The sequence below is a fragment of the Vidua macroura genome, chromosome 3 (assembly GCF_024509145.1).
Source record: "Vidua macroura isolate BioBank_ID:100142 chromosome 3, ASM2450914v1, whole genome shotgun sequence".
Taxonomy (NCBI): Eukaryota; Metazoa; Chordata; class Aves; order Passeriformes; family Viduidae; genus Vidua; species Vidua macroura.
Window position 1 is genome coordinate 58,763,778 of NC_071573.1, and position 26,515 is coordinate 58,790,292.

General features: G+C 37.1%; 1 protein-coding gene across 3 annotated transcripts in view; it reads left to right on the forward strand.

The window, feature by feature from the left end:
* The first annotated feature begins 403 nt into the window (after positions 1-403).
* Positions 404-26,515, forward strand: part of HBS1L (HBS1 like translational GTPase) — a 59,489-nt gene continuing 33,377 nt past the window's right edge. For 2 of the 3 annotated variants that reach the window (XM_053972425.1, XM_053972427.1), the window contains exons 1-4: positions 406-577; positions 3,253-3,318; positions 5,102-5,239; positions 7,364-7,558. In XM_053972425.1, the coding sequence (XP_053828400.1) occupies positions 535-577; positions 3,253-3,318; positions 5,102-5,239; positions 7,364-7,558 (442 nt within the window). In that variant the 5' untranslated portion in view covers positions 406-534. Of the gene's footprint in view, positions 578-3,252; positions 3,319-5,101; positions 5,240-7,363; positions 7,559-8,225; positions 8,385-18,049; positions 18,071-26,515 lie in introns of all 3 variants that reach the window. The other variant, XM_053972428.1, reaches the window with a different exon arrangement.

Genomic DNA, 26,515 nt, shown 5'->3' on the forward strand with positions numbered 1-26,515 from the left:
CAACTACTTTTGAATAAACTTTAAACCACTTGCTTACATGTGTGCATGTAAACTTCCCATTTTTGGCTTGAATCAAACTCATTATTGATGGAAAACGGCCACCTCCTATCTAGACCTTCCCTGTAACTCGCATTACTAAACAGACAGCTACTACAGATAGACTCTATGCTACTAGACCCTGCAGAATCACAGCAAAGTTTATTCAGCTTGGAAGAGGCCTCCAAGATCACGGACACCAAACGCGGCGCTGCCCCCGCTCCCTCCGCCCCCCGGGCCGCCTCAGCCAGGCCCAGCGCGAGGGCGGGGCGCGAGCGCCTCCGGGCACCGCCCCCGGCCCCGCACGACCCGCCGGCCCGGGCCAGGCGGGACGGGCCGTGCGCATGCCCAGCAGTGCGCGAGGGCGGAAGCGGCGCCCTGCGCGCCTGCGCAAGAGGGGATTCCGCCAGGCGCCGCCGCACTTCAACATGGCCACCTAGGCCGGCCGCGCCAGCGTCACCGCGGGCGAGCGAGGCCGTCGCTGCCGCTGTCGCCGTCATGTCCCGGCACAGGAACGTCCGAGGATATAACTACGACGAAGGTAGCGGTTATAGCGAGCAGGCGCTGGTGGCAGAGCTGCGGAGCCCGCCGCAGCTGCCGGTCCATCCGCGCTGCGCCCGGCCCGTGCCCCTGCCACCGGCCGGGCCTCCCGTCCCGGTGGCCGCGGGCAGGAAGGTGTGGCGGGGCTCGCACGGCGGTAGGGGAGGGCCTGGGGGGCTGTCAGGGGCAGTGGGAGGAGAAAAGCCGCCCCCTCACCTCCCCTCGGCGGGGGTTGGACGCGGCTCCGGGCGAGGCCTCTCCCCGCCCCGTTCCCTGCCCGTTTCCCGCCGGAGTGGGGAGGGTCGGGCCGGCCCACATGGCTGCTCTACCATCCAGAACCTCCTCCTGCTGCTGCTGCCGCTGCCGGGGGCTCCCAGGAGCTTCCACACGGGGAGAGCGTGGCCTTGGTACGTGGTCCAAGCCACAGCTGCATTGCCTTGAGCTGCCCAAATTTACTCTGCTTTTTAGTAGCGGCACTGACTTGAAAAAAAGCCTCAGTATGGTTGAATCCATCCATCTTTAGTCTTGAAAAACTTAAAAATTCGTATTCACGGCCAAAGTCTAGCAAAGTGTTGTTGATGTTAATAGAAAGAGATTAACAGCTGTTACTTGAGGAAGAAATGTAATTCTTAAAGATGGAGTTGTGCATTTAAGGAATAATCTTTTTTCAGGCACCTGTCACATTTTACTTACGCTTCTTGAATGGAATGAAGGAGTTCTTCCATAAGAACTTGGCTTGTACCTGCAGTACTGCAGCTTTCTTTGTGCCTTGGCCCCATTAACTTACGCAAACTGTAAATCAGAGTATTTTTTTTTCCCTGAAAATCTGTATTTCTGATGGCTTGGGCTGTGGAGAAATGGACAAATGGACACACTTCAGTTCATACTGATATTTTAAAGAGCCCTTTGGTGAGAGAGCAGTAATTTTGTTGCTTCACTTTGTCAGATTATTACAAAAATGCAATAAATGCTTCAGCTCACCTCTGGTCTTCTGTTGAGTGAACAGGCTACATGGTTTTTATGTATTATAGTAGTACAAATTGGGTTTTGCACTCTGGTATTGGTATTTCTTGGAAGTTGTAAATTCATGTGAGCTGTGCTGGCTGTGTGTTCCCACCTTACAGTTTCTGCTAGTGTAAATTTACCTAATACAGGCACAGTCCTGAACTAGATTGGGAATTCTACTGCTTGATTTTTCATCCTCTAGAGACCATTTTTCATCACAGGTGGGTTGAAATGTTGATTTCAGCTGAGTCTCTGGCTTTTGAGAAGTTGAGTGTGCAATCCATAGAGTTAATTTCAGTGTTGATACACTCGTCAGACTCTTGTAATGAGTTTGCTGAGATGCACAGTAATTTGCTGTAGCTATTAAGTTGCTTTTTGCTCTTGGAAACGTGACTGTGAGGTTACATGTCAGGTCTTTACCCTTGTACCATATACTTCTTCCGTAGTCACACAGAATCATTTGTGACCCAAATGAAATAGACTTTGTGTCTTCTTCTCTGTTAAATGCAATATGCTTTTTTTATGCTGCATGCAATTCTGTAATGCCCAAATATGAATCCCATTTCTAAGCTAAATATTTACGTTTTTTTTTTTTTTTTTTGTTTTTTTTTGTTTCCTTTCGTGGGAAGACTTCTTGGGCCTTAGATCTTCTGCTCTTTATTTGATGATGTTCTATGTTTTTCCCCTCTCCTTTCTGAGATACTGTGATCATAACCAAATGTGATATTCCATCTGCAAGTGTCTTGCCAATACAGCTGGAATACTTCAGTAGCTTCTACTCTGTTCTCTGTAATTTATGTAATTTTTAAATACTACTTTTTATGGTCAGTGCATGCTGGGGTCTGTCTTTTACAACAATAAAAAATAGAGGTTACTTGTGAAACTGCCAAGTGTAGTAGTGTCTTTACTAATAGTTTGTTATTTTTTCATGTATTTCATTGTTACTTAGTGGAAATTACACTATTTTTTTAAGATTGGCATAATACTAGGATTCATTTTTAGAGAGAAAGGTGCATAACTTACTCTTTTTATTTCTTGGTACCTTTTTTTTTTGTGAGGAAAGAATATTTTTATCTTTAAGTAACTGTATAAGATACTTGCTTTTTACCTGAAACAATTTTGCATATTCAGAGGGAATTGTGAATTTTTTATTTTTTTTTTTTTTGCCTTGCTGAACTTCATTTGAAAGGTGGATGGGTGTGAGCATAAAACAGAGAAGAAAGGTGAGAAATGTGTAGGAATGGAGTAGAAATGCTGATCCTGAGTTGTTGGAGTAGAAATTGTAATTGACCTGCCTGTCTGGGGTGAAGGCTGAGAGGTCAAGTAAAAATATCAAGAGAAGTGCCATGGGTAAAGATTTGTGGAATGTAGAAAGTTAGATTTAGTCTGTGAGGACAAAGGAGATGCTGAAGGAGGAGGTGTGAAGTATGGTAGCTCTTGATAATTTTCAGCCTAATGAATAGAGTATTAAATGTTAAATTATATTATTTTAAGAAAATTCTGTTATTGGAACTTGGAAGGTTATTTCTCACCTAGGTAAATAAACAGAACCTAACTGTACTTCTGGAATACAGGAAATGCATTATTTCATAAAACTTTGTGCAAAATGTATTTGAGTTATAATATTATTTAGAAATTGTGCAGATTCATCTTGCTGTTTTTCCTTCATAGACTTTGAAGATGATGATGTGTATGGCCAATCAGTAGAAGATGATTATTGCATTTCTCCTTCAACAGGTTAGTTCAAATAATTATCAAGTATTGTTCATTGATACCTGTTCTCATATTTATTTCTAAATAAAACACATTTTAAAAGCTAGTGACACTTTTGAAAAGTGCCTAGAGGCCATAATCCTGTTGCAGTCAGTTATGTAGTGTTAGGCATTGGACTTTTCAAAGTCTCCTTAGACAACTGGCCACATCTTGAGCCCTACATGTATATTATCCTAGATGGTTGGAATGTACTTGTTAATGTAAAAATCTGCTCTGTGGGAATGTGTTGATAATCTTGAAACATTTGGTATCTTTTCCTGTGGTTAGTAGGATCTACCTGGGCTTGACAGTTGTTATTGTGCACCTGGTAGTTGATGTCTTCTACGCACCCTTGAGTAAACGTGGGACAGGGAGTCTCATTGTGGGTTGCAGTGCTGGTCCTCTCATGCAAGATCATGTGGAGCTAATCAGCCTTCCAGCATTTGCAGTGTTGCAAAATAGGTTTAAAAATAGCAATGGCTGTGTGCTCAGGTAAGGCATAATTGGAGTGGCTCGGCCCAGCTGAATTCAGCCTGGCTGTAGAACCATTAAGTTGTGTTGTCCAGTCAAGTCTCTGGCAAGATTATCAGTTTAGGTTTCCCCAGATTTGGTGGCAGTGTTTCTAGAGCTGTGTAGGCCCTGGAAATAGTACAGCTGGTATTGATATGAAGCTGTGCTACTGCAGGTAACTGGTTTGGATCTAATCCACTGTGACTGTCATGTAGTGTATGACCTTTGGCCACGGGAACTTGAGATAATTAGGTCTTTAAAACTCTGGTATTCTCCCATGCTGTTGATTTCAGTGATGAAAATATGCTTCTGCTCAAGTATAGACTGATAAATGGCAAAATTAATTCCTGACGGTGCACAGTAATTTTCCTAAGAACTCTTTGTGTGGAAGCTTCAATTATAAAATCTGATGTAGATTGTACAACAGTCTTAATAGTTGCTTCAGTTATGGCGATTGAATATGAAGTGGTGTGTATGCATTTGGGAAACAGTTGCTAGGAGTTGCTAGTTCTGGTTATACACCTGCTTTCCGTATGGATTTCAGAGCTGGGGAGAATATTTCATGGCGTAAGGCAGTTTGTTTACATTATGCTTTGCACATTTCTGAGAGAGTATAATGACTGGGGCTCTTGTGCAGCAAGGCGTTTTATCTGTATATGCCTTAATGTTGCTAAATCAGAGTGAAACCACGCACTTGTTTAAAGTTTTGTGTGACTATGTGTTTTTACTCAAGGGCTGCATTTCTAATGAAATTCCAAGAAAGAAAGGATGTGTTCAACTCCATTTAATTCTTATCAGTAGTTTAACAGTCACATACTATAAAAGCCATACTAATCTCATGCTGGCTTTTTAAAATTCAAACTGAAAGTGGTTGAAAATTCAAATTCACAAATGGTTTTGTAAGGTTCTGAAGACATTAGGCCATAGCTTTGTATAGAAAATACTGGTTTTCGAACCTGGAGTATAATCTTTTTTGTAATGTTGAACTTTGCAGAATTATTGCATTCCATAGATACAAGGATATTGCCCAGCCTGTACTTTCACTGTGATGGCAACTTATTTATATTCTAGCATCAGCTGTTGTATGCTCTGTGCAGTCCTCAGTTAGTAGTTATTACACAGTAGTGTCTCACCATCCCCTTGAAACCACTGCAACAGTTCAGCATCCTAACTTATTTTACCTTTAGTTATGTTTTGCTTTTGAAGGAGGAAAAAAAATTTACTTTTTTTTTAATACTTTGTTTTTTACCGAATGCAGCAGCTCAATTTATTTACTCCAGACGAGACAAACCAGCCGCGTTTGCTGAGCCATTAGAAGAAGAATATGGCTGTGAAGGTACTGATGCTGCTGCTGATTGTTTTACACCCACTCATCAGTTGACTGAAGTTGATAGAGGTAATTATAGAAAGCAACTATCAGAATAATCTCTTACATGAATTAAAGATTTACTAAAGTAGTCTTAAATTAATGTTTCTTACTTGACTGAGATTGCTCACATTTTGGAATCTTGTTATAAAACAATACCCTTCAGGGAACTACCTTCAGTGGTCATTCTTCAAGTTCATAACTACCTTTTGTGTACTGCTTGTAACTTGGTTGCATACATTGAAATGTGTTCTTAGTTTCTTACTAGAAATAATGAGGTTTTATGTGAAGTGGATACATTAGAACAGCTGTACTGACAGCTCAAATCTTGACTCTTGAATATTACAAACTGAGTATTAGAATGATTTCTTTTTGTTTTGCATTCCAAATTATAGCAATTGGCAGTATTTAAGAGGTTTTCAAAGTCTCTAATTTCCTTGAAAGAGTAGCCAATATTCTATGCAATCTTTTCTTACCCTTTTGAGTTCGTAAGACTTTTGTTTCCATTCGGTCTTGCAGCTATGAACTCCATGTTACAAGCTGAGTTCTGAGCTGGCCCTTTGAGGAAAAATACTTGCTTTTGTTTTTTAAATTTGCTGCCTAATTGCCTAATTGCTTGATGTATGAAAAAGATTCACAAGTCTCTTTCCTAAGTATTAATAGCTAATATTTTTTAATGTTTTGGAAATAATCAGGGTTATTTTTAAAACGTTGGAAAGATCAGACTAAAGTGTGTTGAAATTTGGTACTTAAAAAAAGTTGCAGAAAACTCAACAGTGAATTAGGATTTTGATTCCATGTCAAGTAAATTGGTAGAAGTTAAGCTAATGCTTAGAGATATGGTTAAATATGATACATTGGGGAATAATATACATGTTTTTACAGCAGGAAATAAAGCTGTGGAGGGCAATTTGAAAGAATGAGCTAGTATAATGGTACAGGTGATCTAGACAATGCCATCTTCTGGCTTTGCAGAATGCTTTTGACAGACTCAATCAGTTAAGACCTGCTATTGGAGCTGGAAGGCAAGTAACATTTTGGACTAAAAAACGACAGAAAAGAAACCTCCAAATACCCACTTCTACTGTGAAAACAGCAGTGGTCTCACAAGACCTGTTATGTTTCATACAGTATGTAGTGTGGCCCATTAATACAAAATTATTGATGTAGCCAGGGTGGCTGTGAAGAGTTTCACAAGGTTGTTCTTGTTGAGTATTAGATGGTAAAATGGTAACCAGCACATTGTGTAGGGCTCTGCCCGCACTTGTTTTGTAGGGCAAATGTCTGGGGAACATTCACTTGCTATTTGAATTACGGGTAAAGGATGCTAACTTCATGGAGGTAGGAATTCTGTAGTGTTGAATTCCCAAACTTCTTTAAGCATTTTCCAGGAAGTGTTCAAATAAAAATATGTAACTGTCTTCCTGTTCTTCAGTTCCTGTTTTCTAAAATCTGAACTGGCAGAAGCTGGAATTTTTAGGAAGATTTTATTCTGCTCTTTAGTGTTTGTATGGCTTCCAGTAAGTGGCAACCTGGTGCATTTTCAGTCTCTTGTGCTGCAAGTATCTTAGTAAAGGCTTATAGTAGTTGCAGAAATATGCTCCAAAGAAAATTTATTTTATCAGCCAAGGAATATATTACAGTTTTAGAAACAGTAAAAATTACAGGTATTTTGAAACCTGGCGTGTTGATCCAGGTTTTCAGTTGTTAAGGCCTGAGCACCCTGAAAATGCTGTTTTACTTTCGGTGTTAATTGTAGCATCTGTAAACACTTAAAATGTCCTGTTCAATGGGATTCTACGTTGACTTACTCTATTGCTTTGGATAATTTTAAGGTGACTGTTTGTATGTCTTCTCTGCAGTGAAGACAGTTATTTTACAACATCAACATATTTCAGTACTGGGACTTTCTAGATTAATAAACAGTCAGTAATATGTTCTTTATTGCGATATCTGAAGTAGGTTAAATATTCTGCAGGGTGTGGGAATAAAGTCTATCAGGGCAGTAAATGAGATTGAAATTAATTTCTAAAGCTTTTAACCCTTATTGTAATGTTTTTTCCTTCTGTTTGCTAATCAGAGGTGTGGTGCTAGTGGTTAGGCCATTGGAGACATATTTTTGGGCAGCTTATAACAGTAATGTGTTTCTTTCAGCCCGTCTTCATTCATGCCTTGATCAAATGAGAGAAGTTTTGGCAGAATCCATACCAGAACAAGCAATGGTGCAAGCAGTACTGGATACTAAATTTGATGTACAAAAGGCTTTGGATCTTGTGCTTTCGCAAGGCAGTAAGCAAAATGTGAAGACCAAGAATAAGGATGCTGTGATTTTAGCAAAGACTACAAAAGGTATACTTATATTTAATTGCTTACATTCAAGGTGATTAATTTAATTTCTATCTATGGTTTAATTTGGGCTTTACAAACTGTGAAGCCACTTAGTATTGCAATAGTCATTTCTAGGAAAATGAAAGAAGACTGACTTACTATATGTGTGTTCTAAAACATTTCAAGGAAAGAGCTTTTCTTGAGGAGTAGTCAAAGTAACACATCAGTGTCAGTTTAAATTCAAGCTGCAACCATCTGCAGTTCATTATAGATTTCTGATTTATAATATATGACTTAACTGAATTAATGCATGTCCGTAAATTTGGAAAGCATCTTTAAATTATTAGTGCTTCTGTTATTTATTTGTTAAACTGACATCTCACATTCCTAGTATCTCCCTTTTTGGGTAGTGTCTATACAGTAGCTTTCTTACTCTGATTTGTGCTTAAATATTTGTAGTCTTTACTGGCATTCTCTGCTGATTCTTAAAGTTCTTTATGTATTTCAGTAGATACCTGTGATTTACATGTAGAACATTCCTTACCTTTGGAGGACACTTAGTAATTAAATGCCTTTTCATGTTTCTTGATTTTTTTTTTTTTTTGTTGCTGCTGTCAACTTTTAAAAAATGGGATATTTCATTGTGACTGGACTTCCATCTGAAAATTATTGGCTATTGTAAGGTAAGGAGACTTACATTGTTGTCCAGGAATGTGTGTTGATACAAACAGTTTCTCTTGTGCAGTAGACAATTTTGCTGACAGCACCAACAAACCTGGGTTTGGAAACTTGACAGCCAAAAGTGATTCAGCTCTTTATTCTTTAACTACAAATTTTGAAAAATCCAATATACCTTCATGTGAAAGGAAAGGATTGAAATCCTCTTCACTGGTTCTGTCATCTGCGTTCAGTGATGATTTGTGTAAAGGATCATTTTGTGCACCTGTGAATAAACAAGCAGAGAAGCAACTACCAGAAAGTGCTAATGCAGTAAGTTTGGTTCCTGGCAGTCAAGATGTTTACTCTAGCATAGGAAGTAACCCACTGGAGTGCAAGGAAACACAAGACTTGAAATCCTTGCTGATGCAGAATGTGGTTTGTGATTCTCTGAGTCCTGAACACAGCATTCCTCTTTTTTCCTCAAAGACTTCTGATTGTAATAGAAAAGCAAATTTTTATAGTCCTCCATGTTTGGCAAGTGCTTTAGGAAACTCGGCTCTTGGTAATGAAGTCAGTTATACTATAAATAAAAAGAATGAACTTCTTGAAAATTTTTCTTCACTTGCAAAAAGTAGAAAGCAAGAAAGCCTCTCTTCAGACATGGCTGCTTTGCCAGTGTTAAGATCTGGAAGTACATCATTGGCTGACTTGCTTCAGGAGCACCAGGAAAGCAGTGCTAGCCACTGTTACTCTTTGGCTGATCTTTACACCCAGTCAACAGCAAGTCTCACTGATAGGAATTTGGGAAGCTCATCATTATCACAGCTAGGAAGTCAACCCCATACTTCAGGTGGGATGCCAGAGCTAACAGGATCTTTATCTTCTCTAGCCCTTTCTGAAGTTTGTCCAGTAAAGGAGGTTGAGAATTTATCACTCTCAGATTTAATAGCAGAGACTATTGAAATAGACAAAACTCAGCAAAGGACGGACTTGCCAATGCACAATGTAATTGAATTGAGGCCCTCCCAAGGAACCAACATTGATTTAAGTGTCCTTGTAAAAAGTGCAGATGTATCTACAGAGAAAAGTGTGGTAGGACAGTCAAATATCTTAAGTCCTGAAACGAAAATTGTAAAAGAAAAACAAGGAAAATGTTCTGGTTTTGCCAAAACAAACAAAAAACCCAAAAAAGGACATGGTCTTAAGAGGCAGGATGTGTCCCTTTCATGGATAAAGGCGCTGCGTGCAAGACCTTCAGCTTTTGCTTTAACATTGTGCCTCCGTTATCCCCCAAAAGGGTATAAGCGGCGCACAGTTGGGATACACAAAACTTTCCTATACAGTAGACAAGTACAAGATGTAAAACCCAAGGAAACCAGTCCTACAATAGCCATAACACCATTTGATTTCAAATCGGCATCTCCTGATGATATTGTGAGAGCTAACCAAAGAAAAGCTTTTACAAGACAGTAATGAGAAAAAAAAAAAAAGCATCAGTGTTGATATTGAATTGTATTTAAAAAATTAATATAGGACCTACTTATGATCCAGAATTGATCTTTTTATTATTTTTTAAATTGGCATATTACAATTCTTGCTGATAGGTAGAAATTTGTATGTGAACTTTTAAAGTGTTGCACTGAATAGCCTAATTTTTGCATAATTTTCACTGACAGTTTAACATTTTTAACTTTTGGAAAGTCTTGAGCTCTACTATACAGATACTGCATGTACAAAATTCTGTAAACACATTAGACTTCTTGAAATATTGCTTTAGGTGTTGAAGATACAGTTCATTGGGAAGAACAGTGACTTATTATTTTGTAAAGTAATTTACTTTTGCTATATGGTGTATAGTTTGGGAGCAGGAGCCTCAGTTTATATTACAACTGTTTTATTAAATGTTCTTAAGGTTAGATTTTCTGATAAAGGTATGTTATTAAACTGCCAGTCTTGTAATGGATGTTTCCAGTCATTATTCTGTCTTTATACTGATCACACTATTACAACAGAAATGCCTTTAGTTTTTAAAAGCCTCAAGGACCTCAGGTTTTGACAGTTCTGGTTGTGGTAGTACATGTGTAGTTTTTGATAGGACCAAATTTATAGGGGAGCAAGCAATTAAATTGTTGTTGTGCCCTACAACTCCAGTTAGCTATCAAAATGGGATATCCAGCATTTTAAACCAGCAATTTTATAAGTCTGTACATGCTGCACATGTTTCCTAAGAAGTTTCCCTAGGATTCTATTGTTTATTCTCAAGTTTTTCAGAGAAGTGCTGAAGTTTCAGTACTTTCAACTGTAGCATTGAGAGTCTTTGCTCAATGGAGGAAAAAAAAAGAAGGCAAAGCCTAAGTGCTATTTGTATTTGCCTCTTGTCTTTTTTGATGAAAACTTCCTTCAGAAATGAAAATGCATTCTCTTCTGCTGTTTGTACACATTGCTGTTACTTTGAATCTTTAGATGAAAGTCAGAACATTCTGGACTTACTGTGGTGTCCTGTTACTCAAATTAGTAGCTGCATGTATGTTTTAACTTTCCTTTTAGTACACATTATGACCTCTAATATATTTCCAGTTCATTGCCAATATTTTAGATTCAGAACAGCAATAAGTTCAATAGAGATGCTGCTGCAACTAGAAAAATGTGTGTTCATAAACTTATGCTAAACTTGGCAGCTAGTATGAAACACTAGATATGACTTTCATCTAGTTTTAATCCAATTTTTTTGAGCATATTAGATTAAAAAAAAAAGACAGAACCTTCAGGTTTATTCCTGACTTCAGATTGCACTACGATTTTGTTTCTAAATAAAATAAAACAAAACATGTTCCAGTTCTCTCAGGTACAAATGTAATGGTCTGTATATTTTGCTTGTCTAGTTGATGCATCTGTCACTTAGGACTAAGAGCAGTGTGAGCTTTGCCCTTGTGAATGAAATAAATGTTTCTTACCCTGATTAATAAAAGTTTTATATTATGACAGTGCTGCAGTGTTTATGTTCTAGTTGATGTGTTAATCTATCCTAACCTATTTGGAGTTCCTTTAAAGGATTAAATTATACAATCCAGTGTATGTACTATGATTTGATAAGTTCATTAGCAGGACCATAATTGATCTCCTGAGAAGACTTTCTATAGAAGTCTGGTGGATACTGATTGTACTACTGATTGTTTTATTGATTAGTCATAATAGCAAATTCTACTCTATCAAAAATATGAAATGCTTTTCAGTGATCTTTTTCTCTGTAGTTAATCCAAGCTTTAACTTCCCTCTGCTTAAAAATCCAAGCCTGTTTTTCCTACTGACCAAAGGGTCCTGTTAGCAGAGTTTGTAATTAAGGCTCACATTTCCCAAAACTGTGTGTATTTTTCTAGTAGAGAAATTCTAATTTTTCAACATAAAATATGAATGCAAAGTTTGGCATTGCAAAGTCATGCCTGTTACATTTGTAGGTGGTTTTGCTTTCCTGTGTTTCAGATACTCCAGATGACTTCATTAATGTCAGTAGAGATTTCTAATACCTGTGGGTCTTTTAAAATTGAATATATTTGCTTTACCATCTTAAATATTTTCTTATTTTCTGTCGAACTTCTCTTTTGTTCTCGTCTGTTTTCTCATTCCCCTGGCTGCCCTTACTTGCATAAAACTCCTTAGCATTTGTTATAATTTTAGACATGAACTGGACATACAACTAAATATAGGTCCTGTGGATACCGTTGGAACAAGTAGAAGGGGGCAATGTGCAGTACATGAAGCATAGTTTTGGCGTAGTTCTAGTGCTGATTACAGCTTGAACAAGTGGCTGAAGCCAAAGAGCATCAGCACTGTATGTTTATCATGGATCTTACTGTGGGACTGTTACCTTAGTAAACAACTTTGGATCTTGTTAGGCAGCTAGATTTTCATATATAATTACTTTCTCATTGGCATTTGACTCTGGAGTTAGTGGTCGTGAAGGAGCAGTATATGCTGTTCACTGTGTAAACAGTAGGGGAGGGATCTTTCCTCAGTTTGCAATCCTGAATTCTGAAGTGAGCCTTGAATTAATACAGGCCTGCAGGCTGAACACTGGAGAAGGTACCTAAGTGGTGGATTAACTTGAATTCCAATTAATTTTCAGCAGAGATTTATTTTCATGCCTAGACAATTTTATAGTTTTGTTTTTCTAAACAAAAAGTATTGTGTCACTATATTTGCTTTTTAAATTAAACAGGTATTTTAATAATTTCCTGAATCATTCCTTTATTTACTGAGAATGAGATATGTGGTATCAAGGACAGGTTTAATTGTGCTAGAATACTGCATGATATTGTATGTGGCATTTTTGTGTAACAACTGTGTTTGGCCTTTGCACTGAAGGATTTGTGCCTAATGAATGTTAGAATTCTAGTAAACTAAATCTGTCTGTTTTATGCTTGACACAGTGAGCTTATTTTCTTAATTTATGTATATAATTTCTCCCCCCTGCAATTTTGCAGCTACTGTCTATCTTTGGCTAATATGGGTTAATTGTTTTACTTGTTTTGGAATTCACATATTAACATTGCAAAATACTTGTCTGTGTTTGCATATAAACAGAAAAAGATAATATTAAACTGCATAGACGTACTACTACTGTGTACTCCTAAGGCATTTAGTATATCAGATCTATTTTGTGCATAATTTTTAAATGGCTGCTGATTATTTTTAATACAAAATTGACTTCTGGATGTTGCTTCATGTATGTAAATAAAATGCATATTATTAAAGACTGAGTTAATTACAATTTCTTGTTAACTTACCTGATAGAAATAGAGTTGAATGTTCTGTAATGTTTATATCTATTGTGGAAACAGACTCCAGTTCTTGTCCAGGTTTGCATGGGCATTCTTTGCACAGAAGATTCCTTTGGAGAAAATAAGGCAAAATCTATTTGGATAGTTCTCAAGATCTTAAATTTCACGTGCAGCAAACTGCTTGAATTTCTAGAACTGTTGCACAATAGTATTTCAACATGTTATTTCTAAGAGACTAATTGATGCAGGGAAGTAATCTTTGCAGTCTTGTGTTTTGCCCTATTTCCTTACTGTGCCATTCAAAAACACTTTTCTGTAATCAACAATTTCTAAAAATCTGCACTTATGCAAACTAGTACTGCAAAAATGAATATCTAGACAAAAGATTTGTCTGAAGATAGGATATGGCTTGTCTTTTTATGAAGCATACGTACTTAATTACACTGCCATTATACAATGGCAGTAGTTCATACATGAGCTAGGGTTGTATAGACACTCAATCACATCCTTTTCAAATCTAAAGTACTCAACTTCTCAAATTTTTAAAATTGTTTTGTATTAGGTTTGATTATGGATCAATATTTCAAGCAAATATTTCATCCCATTGTAATTAATGTACTAAAGGTAAACTTCCTAAAGTGCTGAAACGGGATGCTTCTCCGTTTTTTAGGGGTTTTTTTTAATAGAATTTAATTTTTATGGTTATCTTTTTTTGTTTCATTTTGTTAAATGTAGGCAGCTGATATAAACTTAAAATTTTATGTTCAATTTACTGCTTCCATAATTAGATGATAGGAATTGACATTAGTCCAAGTTACCTGTCTGCACTGGAGAGCAATGTGAGAAAACAAAAAGCCAATAGTGATTTATTTATTTATTTAATCACACTCTTTAGTCTTCCCAAATTGCTATCTCAATGCAACTCAGTGGGAATGGGTCTCTATTTTAGTATTGCTATATTATACACCAGTTGCTCCTTTGTGTGGTCTATTCAAGTACACCATATTACCAAAAAGTAAAAGCTAATTGCAATTTGTGATTTCAGGTGGTTCTTGAGATGGACAATCTGTATGAAGCTGCTCATCAGCTTCTAGTGTCATCATGGAAGTATTCTTTATCTGGTTTGTGGATTTGTTACATTGCATGCTTAAAAATGGCTCATTAGAAACAATTGTCAGTGACTTCTGAGCTATGTCAGTAGTACATTGCTCAATTAGTATGCTTAGTGTTGGTAGGATTTCTTTAGAAAATAACCCATTGCCCTATAAGTTTCTGGTAATAATAAGACCAGAAAATGACTAGAACCTGTAAAATGGTTGTAGTCTGTAGAGATTAAAATGATATTTGGAAGACAATCTTTGAACCATTTCTTAAGATTAAGACTTACGAAAACATAGTGAAAATTATTTTACTCTTTTTATAATAAGATTATGGAGATTTTAGAGGAGAGTTGCATGTGAAGTATTTACTCATCATCACTGAGGTCCCAGCTGACTGGAAGCTGGTGAGCATTGTCCCACATTTCAAGATGAGCATTCGGGAAGACCCCAGAAACTACAGGCCCATCAGTCTCCCTTCAGTGTCTGATAAAGTTATGGAAAATATTTTTCTGGGAGGTATTGAAAAATATCTGACATACAACACAGTTGGTGGTCACAGCCAGTATGGCTTCATGAAAATCTTGTCTGATTTTTGTTTTATTATGAGGTAACTCATCTAGTTGGCCAAGGGAATCCAGTTGATGTAATTTTTTTTGGATTTCAGTAAAGCTTTAGATACTGTCTCTCACAGGATCCTTCTGGACAAAATGTCCAGCATGCAGCTAGATAAAGATGTTGAGAGGTGGGTGAGCAGCTGGCTCATGGATCAGGCACAAAGGTTTATTGTGAGTGAAGTGACATCAGACATCTCTAGTGAGGCTCCATCCTTGGCCCTGTGCTCTTCAACATCTTCGTAAATGACTTGGATGCAGGACTGGAAGTGATAATGAGCAAATTCACAGATGATGGAAAACTGGGAGGAGCTGGTGACTCTCTTGAGGGCAGGGAGGCCCTGTAGAGAGACCTCAATAAATTGGAGAGTTAAGCAGTCACCAGCCAAGTGAAGGTCAACAAGGACAAGTGTCAGATTCTACACCTGGGGTGAGGCAACCCTGGAAGTACGTACAGACTGGGAACTGCGAGGCTGGAAAGCAGTGCCATGTAAAGGGTCCTGGGGGTGCTGGTCAGTGGCAAGTTGAACAGGGGTCAGCAGTGCCCTGGCAGCCAGGGGGGCCAACTGAGGGGCATCAGGCACAGCATGGCCAGCCAGGCGAGGGAGGGGATTGTCCCACTCTGCTCTGCGCTGGGGAGGGTCACCTCCAGTGCTGGGGGCAGTTTTGGGTGCCAAAAGATAACATTCGACTACTGGAGAGCTTGCAAAAGAGGGCCATGAGGATGGTGGAGGGCCAGGAGGGGAAGCTGTATGAGGAGCAGCTGAGGTCACTTGGTCTGTTCAGCATGGAGGAGACTGAAGGAAGACCTCATCCTAGTCTCCAGCTTCCTCATGAGGGGAGCAGGAGGGGCAGACACTGATCTCTGGGGTGACCAGTGACAGGACCCAAGCGAATGGCCTGAAGTTGTGTCAAGGGAGGTTTAAGTTGGATATAAGAAAAAGATTCTTCACCCAGAGGGTGGCTGGGCACTGGAACAGGCTCCCCAGGGAAGTGGTCACAGCACCAGCCTGATAGAGTTCAGGAGGTGTTTGGACAATGCTCTTGGGCACATGGTGTGACTCTTAGTGTTGGTGCTCTGCAGGGGTGGGAGCTGGATTTGGTCCTTGTGGCTCCCTTCCAACTTGGAATATACTGTAATTTTGTGATTTGTCCATATGTGGAGGTAATACTTGATGAAGATGGATATTGTTTTGATGAGTCTTTTTATCCATAACATAAATGAAAACTTAATACAGATTTTTCTTTTTTGACTGGTGGCATGTGTTCTTGACATGTGTAGCATTTCTCAGGTGTCCTTTGTTCTGGTATTCAGAGATTGCAATTTGAAGCACAGTCTTGTAGTAAGTTGTTCTCACTATAGTCAAGACAAGCAAAGATTTTTGTTTCAGGAAACGTAGCTGGTATTCATAGGTTCTCTGAGATATCTTTCTTAAAATTCAAATTTCTAGAAAGTGTTTATGTGAAAATGGTACCCTCAGTGAAAAACATCTGTATTTTCGTTTAATTTATGCATTTTTTTTTCTAGCTAAACTACATTTTCATTTCTTTTTGCTTGTGTTGGAGTTACAGAACAAACAGATACTGGTGATTGAGCAAGGTTCTATTCCATTTTATGCACCATTAACGGAATTGTTAACCGCTTTATGACATTAAGATTTTTGATTTTAGTGATGCTTGAGCAAGAAAGAGGTCAGATGTCTGTAAATGTGCAGTCCTTGCAGGAAATAAAAAGAACTGCGAACTGAGTCTGTTTGATTTGGTTGTTGTTGGGGCAGCAAGGAATCTAGAGTTGAGCTGTCTTTGTGGTGGCACTGGCTATTTTGTTTTATGGTAGTTTCTCAAGAATAGCACCAAGAACAGGTCTATTTTTATAAATATTTAATAAGAAACAAACTTCACAGTAGAGAGTCAAAGTTGAAAGTAAGGCACAGGAAGTTGAAAAGCCTTACTCATGACATGCCAGATAATTTAGGAATAGAGCATGTGTCTCACATTTAAGTCTAGGTTTATAGATATTGGGCTTTACTACTTTCTTTTTCTTATAGATAAGCAGTTAATAGATGTTAATAGCAAAACAGGTATTTCTTCAATGACATGTATCTTTGGTTTATGCTTTTTATTAATTCTGCATTTATTCAGGATTTTGACATAACTGGTAACTCAGTGTGGGCAGTTTCAAGAAAAGAATAAATAAAATTGGCAGGTGCTTACCCTGCATTTTGTTAATGTTTCTTTTCATTTTCTGAATTTTTTTTTGCCTCTTTTGTATAAGTATCTTCCTTCATTTTTGCTTTACACCAGTAGCATTTAAAAATGAAAAAAATGACACAAACATCACCATAATGTGACTTGATGTAATTACCTCTTTCTTTTTACTCAGTTGAATGCAGCAAGCTTTGGTTTTTGGTTCAGAATGATATGTGTTTCTCTTTCCATGGACAAATATTTGTTTTCTGTCTTTTTATGTTGCTGATGGTCATTGTGATAGTGGTTACTTCTTAGTGCAAAATGTCAGAATGCAAATTACTGTGCTTTGACAGATAACTTTTAACACTTCTGGTTGTGGTTAATGGACAAATGAAGCCTTCAATGGGGAGCCTTCAATTGACCAAAACAACCCAAGCAAAACCAGACAAACTGATACTTCTGGATTTTATTTATAGGGAGAATTCCAAAGAAGAGCAAACTTTCTGAAGTTTAACGGTGACGTATAATATATTTTTATTAGCTTTAGATTTCCTCAGGTTTTACTGCCATTTATCATATCAGGCTCTGATGCTTTGATTTTGCTCATTTGAAAATCCATTATTTATACATTGGTAGCTGAGAAGAAATTTTTATTCCCAACTTCAGTTGGATGTGGTAACTTTTCTGTAACATTACAATTCTCAAATGCCTGCTATGGAGATGAGGACCTGTTGTACTTAATTATACTCAGATATGTTATGCATTCCGTCTATGACAAAGAAAATGTGTTCTTTTCTCAGTGGAAATCTTTGAAATCTGACATGATATATCTTAAATCATGGAAAGTAAATGAGAATTTAAGACTTCCGTGTTTTGGGTAAGAAAAATATATACAGAGGCTTTGCAAAGTTACTGAATCTTGACACGGAGGTACTGTGTGGGTTTTAGAAAGGAAGTGGCTTATTTCAGGGAAAAATGTGTCACCAGCAATGAAAAGCTTTTTAAAATCCTTTGAAATACATTTTTGAGATTCTCCTCATACACCTACACTGGAAAAAGTGACACTCCAGGCTTTTTCTGAGTTTTCCTTCATGGTCCTCTAACACTAGTTTGGTTTACTTTTGTTAGGACGAAGTGTAAACCAATACAAAGTCAGTCATTTCCATAGTTGACTGTATCATGTACAAAAATCAGGTGTTTTGCTTGGAAGCTAAGAGAACTTGGATGAAACTAAAAATGATTGTGTCCTTTTTAGAACTTTGGGATTCCAGAAGAACCAGAGACCCTGGGGAAGCTGTAGCTCCACTTGTTCTTACAGTGTCCTATCTCAATCAATTTAGGTCATGGTAAAGATCAACTATTGCTTGGTTTTCTCAGTGTCTTTAGAAGGTCAAGTGAAGAATTTACTAAATTCTCAGATGGGGTTGCTGGATTGTTGGGAATGTATGATTGGAGTCAGATTTTTTTTAAAATCCTGTTTTAAGGATGAATGAATCTTTGCTGCTGCAGTGCTATTATGTATCAATTTAAAGATTGTCAGTCCTACCTGAGGTTGTACTTCAAGTTGTACCTGAAGAGTACTTGCTGCAGTGCTATTATGTATCAATTTAAAGATTGTCAGTCCTACCTGAGGTTGTACTTCAAGTTGTACCTGAAGAGTACTCGAAGCAACGGAATGCTGTTGGGAATGCTGACATGGTAGTGTTTTGCAGTTGAAAACTAATGCATTTCAGCTCTAGAAACTAGTGAGACATCTAAACATTAGAAGTGACATATACAATCCAAAATAGTGGGAGAAAAAGAAGCAGACTAAAATACATTACCTACTGGTTAAAAGGAGCTTGAGTGCTAACAGGAAACCTGGGAAAATTCAGAAAATAAGTTAAAAAGTATAAGCCAGGATGGTGTAAAAATGCAAGCTTTAAACACAAAATTGCTTCACAATGTCTGTTTATGCTAAGAGTTTTTCACTACAAATACTGTTCCTTCCCTAGAAAATTTGTGTCAACACTGCAAACTTCATCTCTATACAGTTTTTTGGATATGCTTCTTCAGTTTTCTGGATGATTCAGAATTGTTACAAAGCACATTAGTTGCATAGTCTAGTGTATTATGGCACATATATATCAGACATAACAGAAATGCCACCACTTGTGTGCCTCTAGTTACACTTGAACTGTTTTCTTCTTGGGTGAGTATGACCCATTTTTCATCATCTCAGCTTCTATGTTCACAGCCTTTCAGTCTTCAGCGAGGACACTTAGAAATATGTGAAGTACCAGTTTCCTCCCTTCTGTTATACTTGTGATGATTGAAATGGCTATTAAAATAAAAACTCATGAGTCCACTGTCAGAAATTAATGCTTAAAATGCCAGAAGCTTGGAAAACTAGCTGACTTTATTGTGGAAAATACTTACATCTGCAGAAGTTGTAATGCCACATTGTCAAAGACATGCAAGAGCTTTGACTGGCTGTTGCTTCAGTTATTTTTCTATATTTTTACTGCCTATATAGAAGCTCACCCTAAATGGAAATTTTGTATCTAATTAATTCCAAAATATGAGTTGAAGTTATTTTGGGTACTCCTTGTTGGAGTCCCTGCTGCAACTTTTTGTGGTTTTAGAATCACATTTTCCTATTTTTAATGTTTTCCTCTTCCCTATTGCTGACCCACATAAACAGGAAAATGACTAACTTTGCTTGTCCACTAGGCAAGATAGAGTAACTGTGTGTACAACGAGTGCTGTGCCGAGTTGAAAAAAAAGTGCTACCCAAAGATCTTAAATAGACACTTTTCAAGGTAGAAATGTGCTTTAAATTTGATGCTATTTTTATGATAACATGTATGCAAACAAACTATTGCAAGATTGTAGATGCTGTGTGCTTACAAGTGCTACTGTAAATGTGAAGTGTAGAGAAAAACATGAAGCAATGAACTTGAGTCCATGCAAGTTCTCTTCTAAAGTCATGACAGAGTGAAATGCACTGCTGGCAAATGAGATTTTTCTGGCATTGATCCACCTCTGATAAATCTTCCAAAGCTTGTCTAAAACTATAGGCTGTACATTACAATATTCAATTTTGCTTCTAAACCCAGATATGAGGCTTTTTATAAATCAGTTTGTGTCTGAACTATTTTGGCAGTGGAGAATACAGCCTCCAGTGTTATGTTTCACATTACATCTATATATAGGTTGTTATTTTCTAAATATGGGTCTCTCTTTTTCAGATTATAGTACTATTAGGTTTTAATTTTTTCTAGTCTTAATTAAACAAGTTCATCTTTGATTATGCTGAAAATCAGATAACTTTGGCTGATACCATATGAGTTCATAGGAAAGTGTGGAATAAATAAATTTTCAGGGTAATAATATATATAAGTATTGCAAGTGTAGATAAGTAATGCAGATAATGTAAAACATGCTGCAGTTAAAAAGAGAAGACATTTCTTATTCTGAAGTGCAGTTTTTATGATTTTTTCCTAAATTTTAACACAGAACAGGTAGGGTTTTTAAAGTTAAATTTTGTGTTTGTCAAATGTGTGCTGCTATGCATGTCAAGTAGCTTTTTTGTACCTTGTTTACTTCAGCTTGGCCAGTATCTGCGTTCTTCCCTGCAGTGGTTTCCCTGATAAATACAGTTAGAGCTTAATTCTAGGATTTTGTATCAGTTAGCCACTCAAAGGCTTACTGTCAAATAAATCACGAAATTAATGGTAGGTTCTCTACATCTTTAGCAATCTTCATTGTTGCTGGTAGCATCCATAATATATTCCTTAGGGAAATATGTCTTTCTGGTATATAATCGGTTATAACTAAGCGTTTGTACAAACTGCACAGCAATGGTCCAGGAAAACTTCATGGCTTTTCAGATAGCTTAAAATTAGTCTCTATCTTTGTATTAATAGTCATGTGAACCTTTTTCTGTTATATATATATTTTCTGCTAATATGTTGGTTTTGATACTGTGGATGTTCTGGACTGCAGATAAATTAAGTACCTTTGATCTGCCTACTGCATTGATGTAACTTATGTTTGTTTTGCAAGTTAAATTCAGAGAACTTTAGCAGTTTCACACCTAGTATTCAAATATTCTTTGGATTACCAGTAAGATATTTAAATAAGAAAGAATGCTGAAATTGGTTTGTATTTTTTTTTTCTTTGTATTTTTACTAGCCATTGCTTCCTTTTCATTTCTGCCCTTCCTCAAATGTACTCTATTTATGAACAGGACAAGATGACAGTGTGGCAAACTAATTCTGTTTATTTAGGAAATGAGTAGGGTGCTTTCCATTAGAATTAAAGGAAGCAGCAAAAGTAGATGTTGAATGAAGCCTGTTGATCTTACAGTGAAGACATACAGAAAAATTCACAAAAATGAACTAGAAGAAAATAATGTGACAGTAAAGTATGACTTAGTAGTATCAAACTTCTCTGAGTTTCTATCTCAAGCTTTGAGAATGTGGTCATCATCTCCTGTAGATGTATTTGGTTATTACTTGTCTTTTGTTAAAGATAGCTGCTGTTGAGCAAGTTTGCATGTGTGATAGTTGAGCTCTCATCCGTGTAGCACTGAGGACAAAACTGAGATTGCACTCTTTCTTTCCAGAAGGCTGGAGTTGCTTGAGTTGAGGAGGTACATGCAAAAAAATAAAGTATCCTTTACAGCGCAGGAATATCTGGAAAATCTACCAGCAAGAGATACTAGTGGTGGTGTAGCTAGTTATATCAGAAAAGCTGAGCTTTTAATGCCAGTAGTAAGATAGAATAAAATACTGGTTCACCAGCATCATTATGAGCAGTCAAGGTCTCTTCCAGTTGTGAGCAGTCACATGTGGAATAGCACAACTTCACATACCCCATTAGGTTATGGATAAATTACCAAGAACTAGCAGATATGAGTGTGACTGGACTTGAAGCCTCATTTCCCTTTGTTTCTCTTCTGATGTTCTACCATGAGTGGCAAATAGTGTTGAGAGGGGAAGATGTTTAAAGTGGTATCTAATAAAAAATAGGGAAAGCATTCTGCTAAATAATAGCACATTGTGAAATGTAATCTCTAGTAGTGAATCATAGGTTGTGAGCATATTGTAACATATTGATGGTGCAAAATAGAACTAAGCTGGAAGGAGGAAATCTTAAGTGTTTTCTCCTGGGATTATGTTTTTAAAATTGAATGCCTCTAGAGTACTTAAACTGTCCCATCTACATAGAAATAATTTGTAAATCTAATATTTAAAAAATTATTTTAGGCTGAATCTGATATAAGAAAAAGTGTTAAACTTTACTTTGCTTTTCTTCTGAAATTTCATGGGGAAAATTGTGATCCTGCAGTTATTTTTTTAACCCCCCCGCCACTTAATATGTTGCTGTTGGGTAATAATGCAAAATTGAACCAGTGGCATGACACATCATCCCGTAATTGGAAATCTTGGAACAGTTAATGTGGGGAAGAGTAGGTTGATCAATATTAGTCTTACTGGAGAAAAAATGCAAAGGAGAAATAGCACCTTGTTAATCACTTTTCTTGGTTCTCTTGTTTTTGTTTCATTATTTTACATTTAATCCTAGTACAAGAAGCACTGTCAAAGGGTGTATGTTCACTCAGAATATTTCCTTTGAAGAGATTGTGTGAAATGTTTAAGTTGACCTAATTCACATGTGCAAAGATCAATGTATTTTAATTCCTTTTGTTTCTGATTTGTTGTTTCTTAACATTTACTCTTTCTGAATGGTATAAATTTGAACATTTAACGTTTTTAGCTTCAAAGTAATTGTTCAGGTGGCTTTTAGATGTATGCACTTAACTGCTAAAGATTCAATTTTTAAAAATAAACTCAGTTAATCTATTTTTTAACTTTTTACAAGGTTATATGTTTTCAGTAGCTGCCTAAGTTTTGGATATTAACAGATCAGTTGGAATAAGAGATTTTGGATGAGAGATTAGTTGCAACAGCAAATGAGGTAGGATTTTCAAGTTACAGTACCTTTGTTTTGTAAAACTGTGAAAGCCATCTCTCCTACTCTATCACATTTGAGTACATCTCTGGTAATTAGGAGCCTATCAGCTCCTAGGTCTGGCAGTTCTGTATTGGCACATTTCACCTATCAGAGGTACCTTTCCATTATTCATGTGTATTATTAGTTAATGTAAGCTATTTACAGTAGTTAGATATTTACCTTATGTAAAGTCTCTCTGTGCACTGCTACAAATACCTGCTCTGAAAAAAACTCCCATTTTCTTGGGGACATATGGGCAGGCTCTGTTCTGCTAGATTGCTTTAAAAAGTGAGAGCAAGTATTAGGTGTAACATCTTAGCTCCTATTTAATTTCTTATTCTTGGGTTTGCTGAGCTAGCAGCCTTGCATGGAACACAACTGTTTCCGAAAGTGAGCTTGTTAGAATATCAGTCTTGTGTTTTACTGGGTTTATCTTTACTGGAGCCTGCCTTCCAGCATCATTACTTCCATTCTGGTTAATACTGTCCGCTTTTTCCTTGTTAGTTTCCTCAGTTTATTAATATTGCTCCCGATCAAGAAACCCAAAGACTAAACATTATTTTTTTGACAGTTTGGAAAATGACTGTGTCTAATTTATTTGGTCAAAGTAATACATTTTAATGATTTTTATTTTGGGATTTAAAATAACACATTTGTTTTCACTGTATTGGAGAGAGGTTTTTTGTTGGCAATGATTTTTTTTTGTGTGTGTTCTTGTATCTAATTGTAGTTTTCAATAAAGAAGACTATAATACTCTTTGGTACATTTTTAATATTATGACTATTTGGAATATTATTTATGTTTCAGAAGAAAAAGTTCTGGAACTTTATTCATCTTTGTTCCTTCGTGTCTCTTTCCTCTGTAGCAGTTTTCTTTCTTAGTAAAAGCAGCACAATGCCCTGAAGCAATTCTTCTTGAGTTCAAATCTCCACTATGGCTATTGACTGTGGAATTCAAGAGGCATTTAAGTATTTGGAGCAAAAATGCAACTTAGGTTTGCTTTGAGTTCTTTATATGAACAAATACTGAACACAAAGATAGTTTTGAATTGAGGCTCAAACCCAAAGCTGGTTAGTAGTTATAGTGAAATGCTTTTTAGTGGGAAGGTTGTCTCTTGCCTAAGTAGAAGAAAAAAGCCCCCCAAAACATCAAGAGTCTGAACGTTTGCTGTGGTGTGGGGGACACCCATATCATCCACAGCTTCTGTCAATTACAGTGAAGACTTTGTACTTAGTTTTGCCAGATCCCTAAGAAGTACTGTAACTACCGGCTTGGGAAGATGTCTCCATCTATATTGAGTACGAGGTGGTGGGCATGGCAAGGACGATCAAGAAGTGTCAGTTTCATCCAACCAAAGCAAAACCCCTTGAAATACAAACTGTTCCACATAATGTCCTTCCATCTATTCAGTTCCATTTCTGCTGGCAATCCTATACCTCCACTCCTACTCTCTTTACCTTTAATGAAGTTCTAGTAAATATTGTCTCTTCCTTAATCTTCTTCTTTCGAAATGGGGGTATTTGGCTGACTTTTTGTAAAATATATAAGTAGAATATGTCTATTCTTTTGTCTTTCTAAGGGAAAAAACCCCACAAAAGGGGACGTCTCTGAGGATTTGCTGTTTGATTACCATAACCTTGCAAGCAGAAATACAAAACTTAGTGTCAGTGAGTTTCTCCCTTGTACTCATGAACAACTCCTAGTTTTTTTTTTTATTAAATGCATTTGTATTTCAATTTACAGTAAGGGATGGGTGTTTATGTGTACACAGTATTATGAGTAATTGCTGTACTGCTGGACCTTGATTTTTTTTTTTTCATTTAACCTATACTCAACCTGTTGAACACTTGCTTCTTTAAAATCACATCTTACATAAGCCCCTGAACTGCTTTTTTCAGTAACTGATAAAATTTTGATATGTGATTAGACTTTTGGCCTTCTGAAGCCACCAGTCTTCCCCTCTGAAATATGCCTTGTGCTGTGGCATTGCCTTATGCTGTCTGCATTGCCATCCCTGAAGTCATGGAGAGGATCTAGTGTGATTGTAATGTCACCAGCAGAGTGAGAGGGTTGAGAATTCAGAAAACCTAAATTTAAATAAGGCTTTAGCTAGTCCTGCCTAGAAGTTCTCACCACGTAAAATTTTTGCATTTTTCTGGAATTTAAAAATGCTAGAAATATTTGCAGCTTAAACAGTTATGTAGGTCTAGTAAATACATTTTCTTCTGCAACTTTAAAAGGCTAGCTCATTAAGTTTCTGGAGAAAATTTGCAGAATAGTTGTGGAAAAGTTGAACAAATGTAAGATGATTTTACTCTTTAAATACTGTCAGTTTGGTTCTATGTTTTTCATGTTCACTGTTCTTAAACTTCTGTTTCATACTGAAGTAGTTTTATTGCATAAATAAAAGTTGTGGATCAGGAAAGCTTTCTTTTTGTAAAATGCCTTGCACTCCTTCAATCAGCAGGAATGTTCTTGCATAAATAACATCAACATGTAAAGGGTATGATGTGCAAATAGCACCATCCTCTGGCATTATAACATTAGCTGTGAATTAAACCTGAAATTGCTATTTGTTATTTTTGGAAATTTGATATAATTGTAATAGAATGTTCATACTGTACTTTCAGTTTTACATACTCATTTTGGGCCAAGGTTTAACAGAAATTCTGGTAATTTGCATGGACTCTGTGTTCTGTTCAATTAAGTTACTGGCTGAAGGGGATATATTTTTGGGGTTATCCTGCCCATAGTGCTGACTCTGCTCTTTACATGACCATTTATGGTAGGAAGTTGCACTTCAGAAATATCAGACTGAGCTTTTTGTAAATCTCAGTGAAAGACAATTCACAGTCATTTAAGAAAAATTCGTTGAGTTAGAAAACACCACCAATGACTTATGGTTGTGTATCTGGGGGAGAGTAAAGGTGCTGTTACAGAGCAACTGCAAATATCTAATAAATTATTTTTACAGGAGATCGTAGCTTCAGTTACGGATTGAGAATGGGTATCATTGGCATTGCTAGAGTGCAGAGTAATACACCTCCCACAAATTAGGTTTCAGTAGTTACAGGATGAGTTGTGCTGAGTTATGGTCATGTGAAGGACTGAATTTTAGTCCATTGAACTATAAGAAGTAGGTAGGAGAAATATCACAGGGACATCCTTTTGAAAAACTTGGTGGATGAGAAAGTTGCTGTTTTGATAGTTGAGTTCCTATTGGACCTTTACATGTTGGAAACCTCAAAAGGAGACAGCTGATGTTTGGGTACTCTAGAAAGGAAAACATGCACCACCCCCCAGTCTGCCTTTCTGTACAGGAGATCTCCGCTCTTTTACAGGGGAGGTGTTGGCTTAGTGAAACTGGAAATCTTAAGAGTTTTGCTATAGCATCAGTGCCCGTCTTTCCCCTAACAGATGCACCATGAATGCAAACCAGACTAATTACCCATGTTTCTGGAAAGACTGTACCAATGGTCTACATATAGAACTGGTCTGTGCATTTCTTTGCTGTCATGTGTTGCTTAAACATAATTTCATAAAAATTGGAATGTTGATTTAAGCATCCAAATATTGAGACATACAAGTTTAAGTTGTGAAAATGCTGAATCCCAGTTGTAATAGACACGAGTAAAATC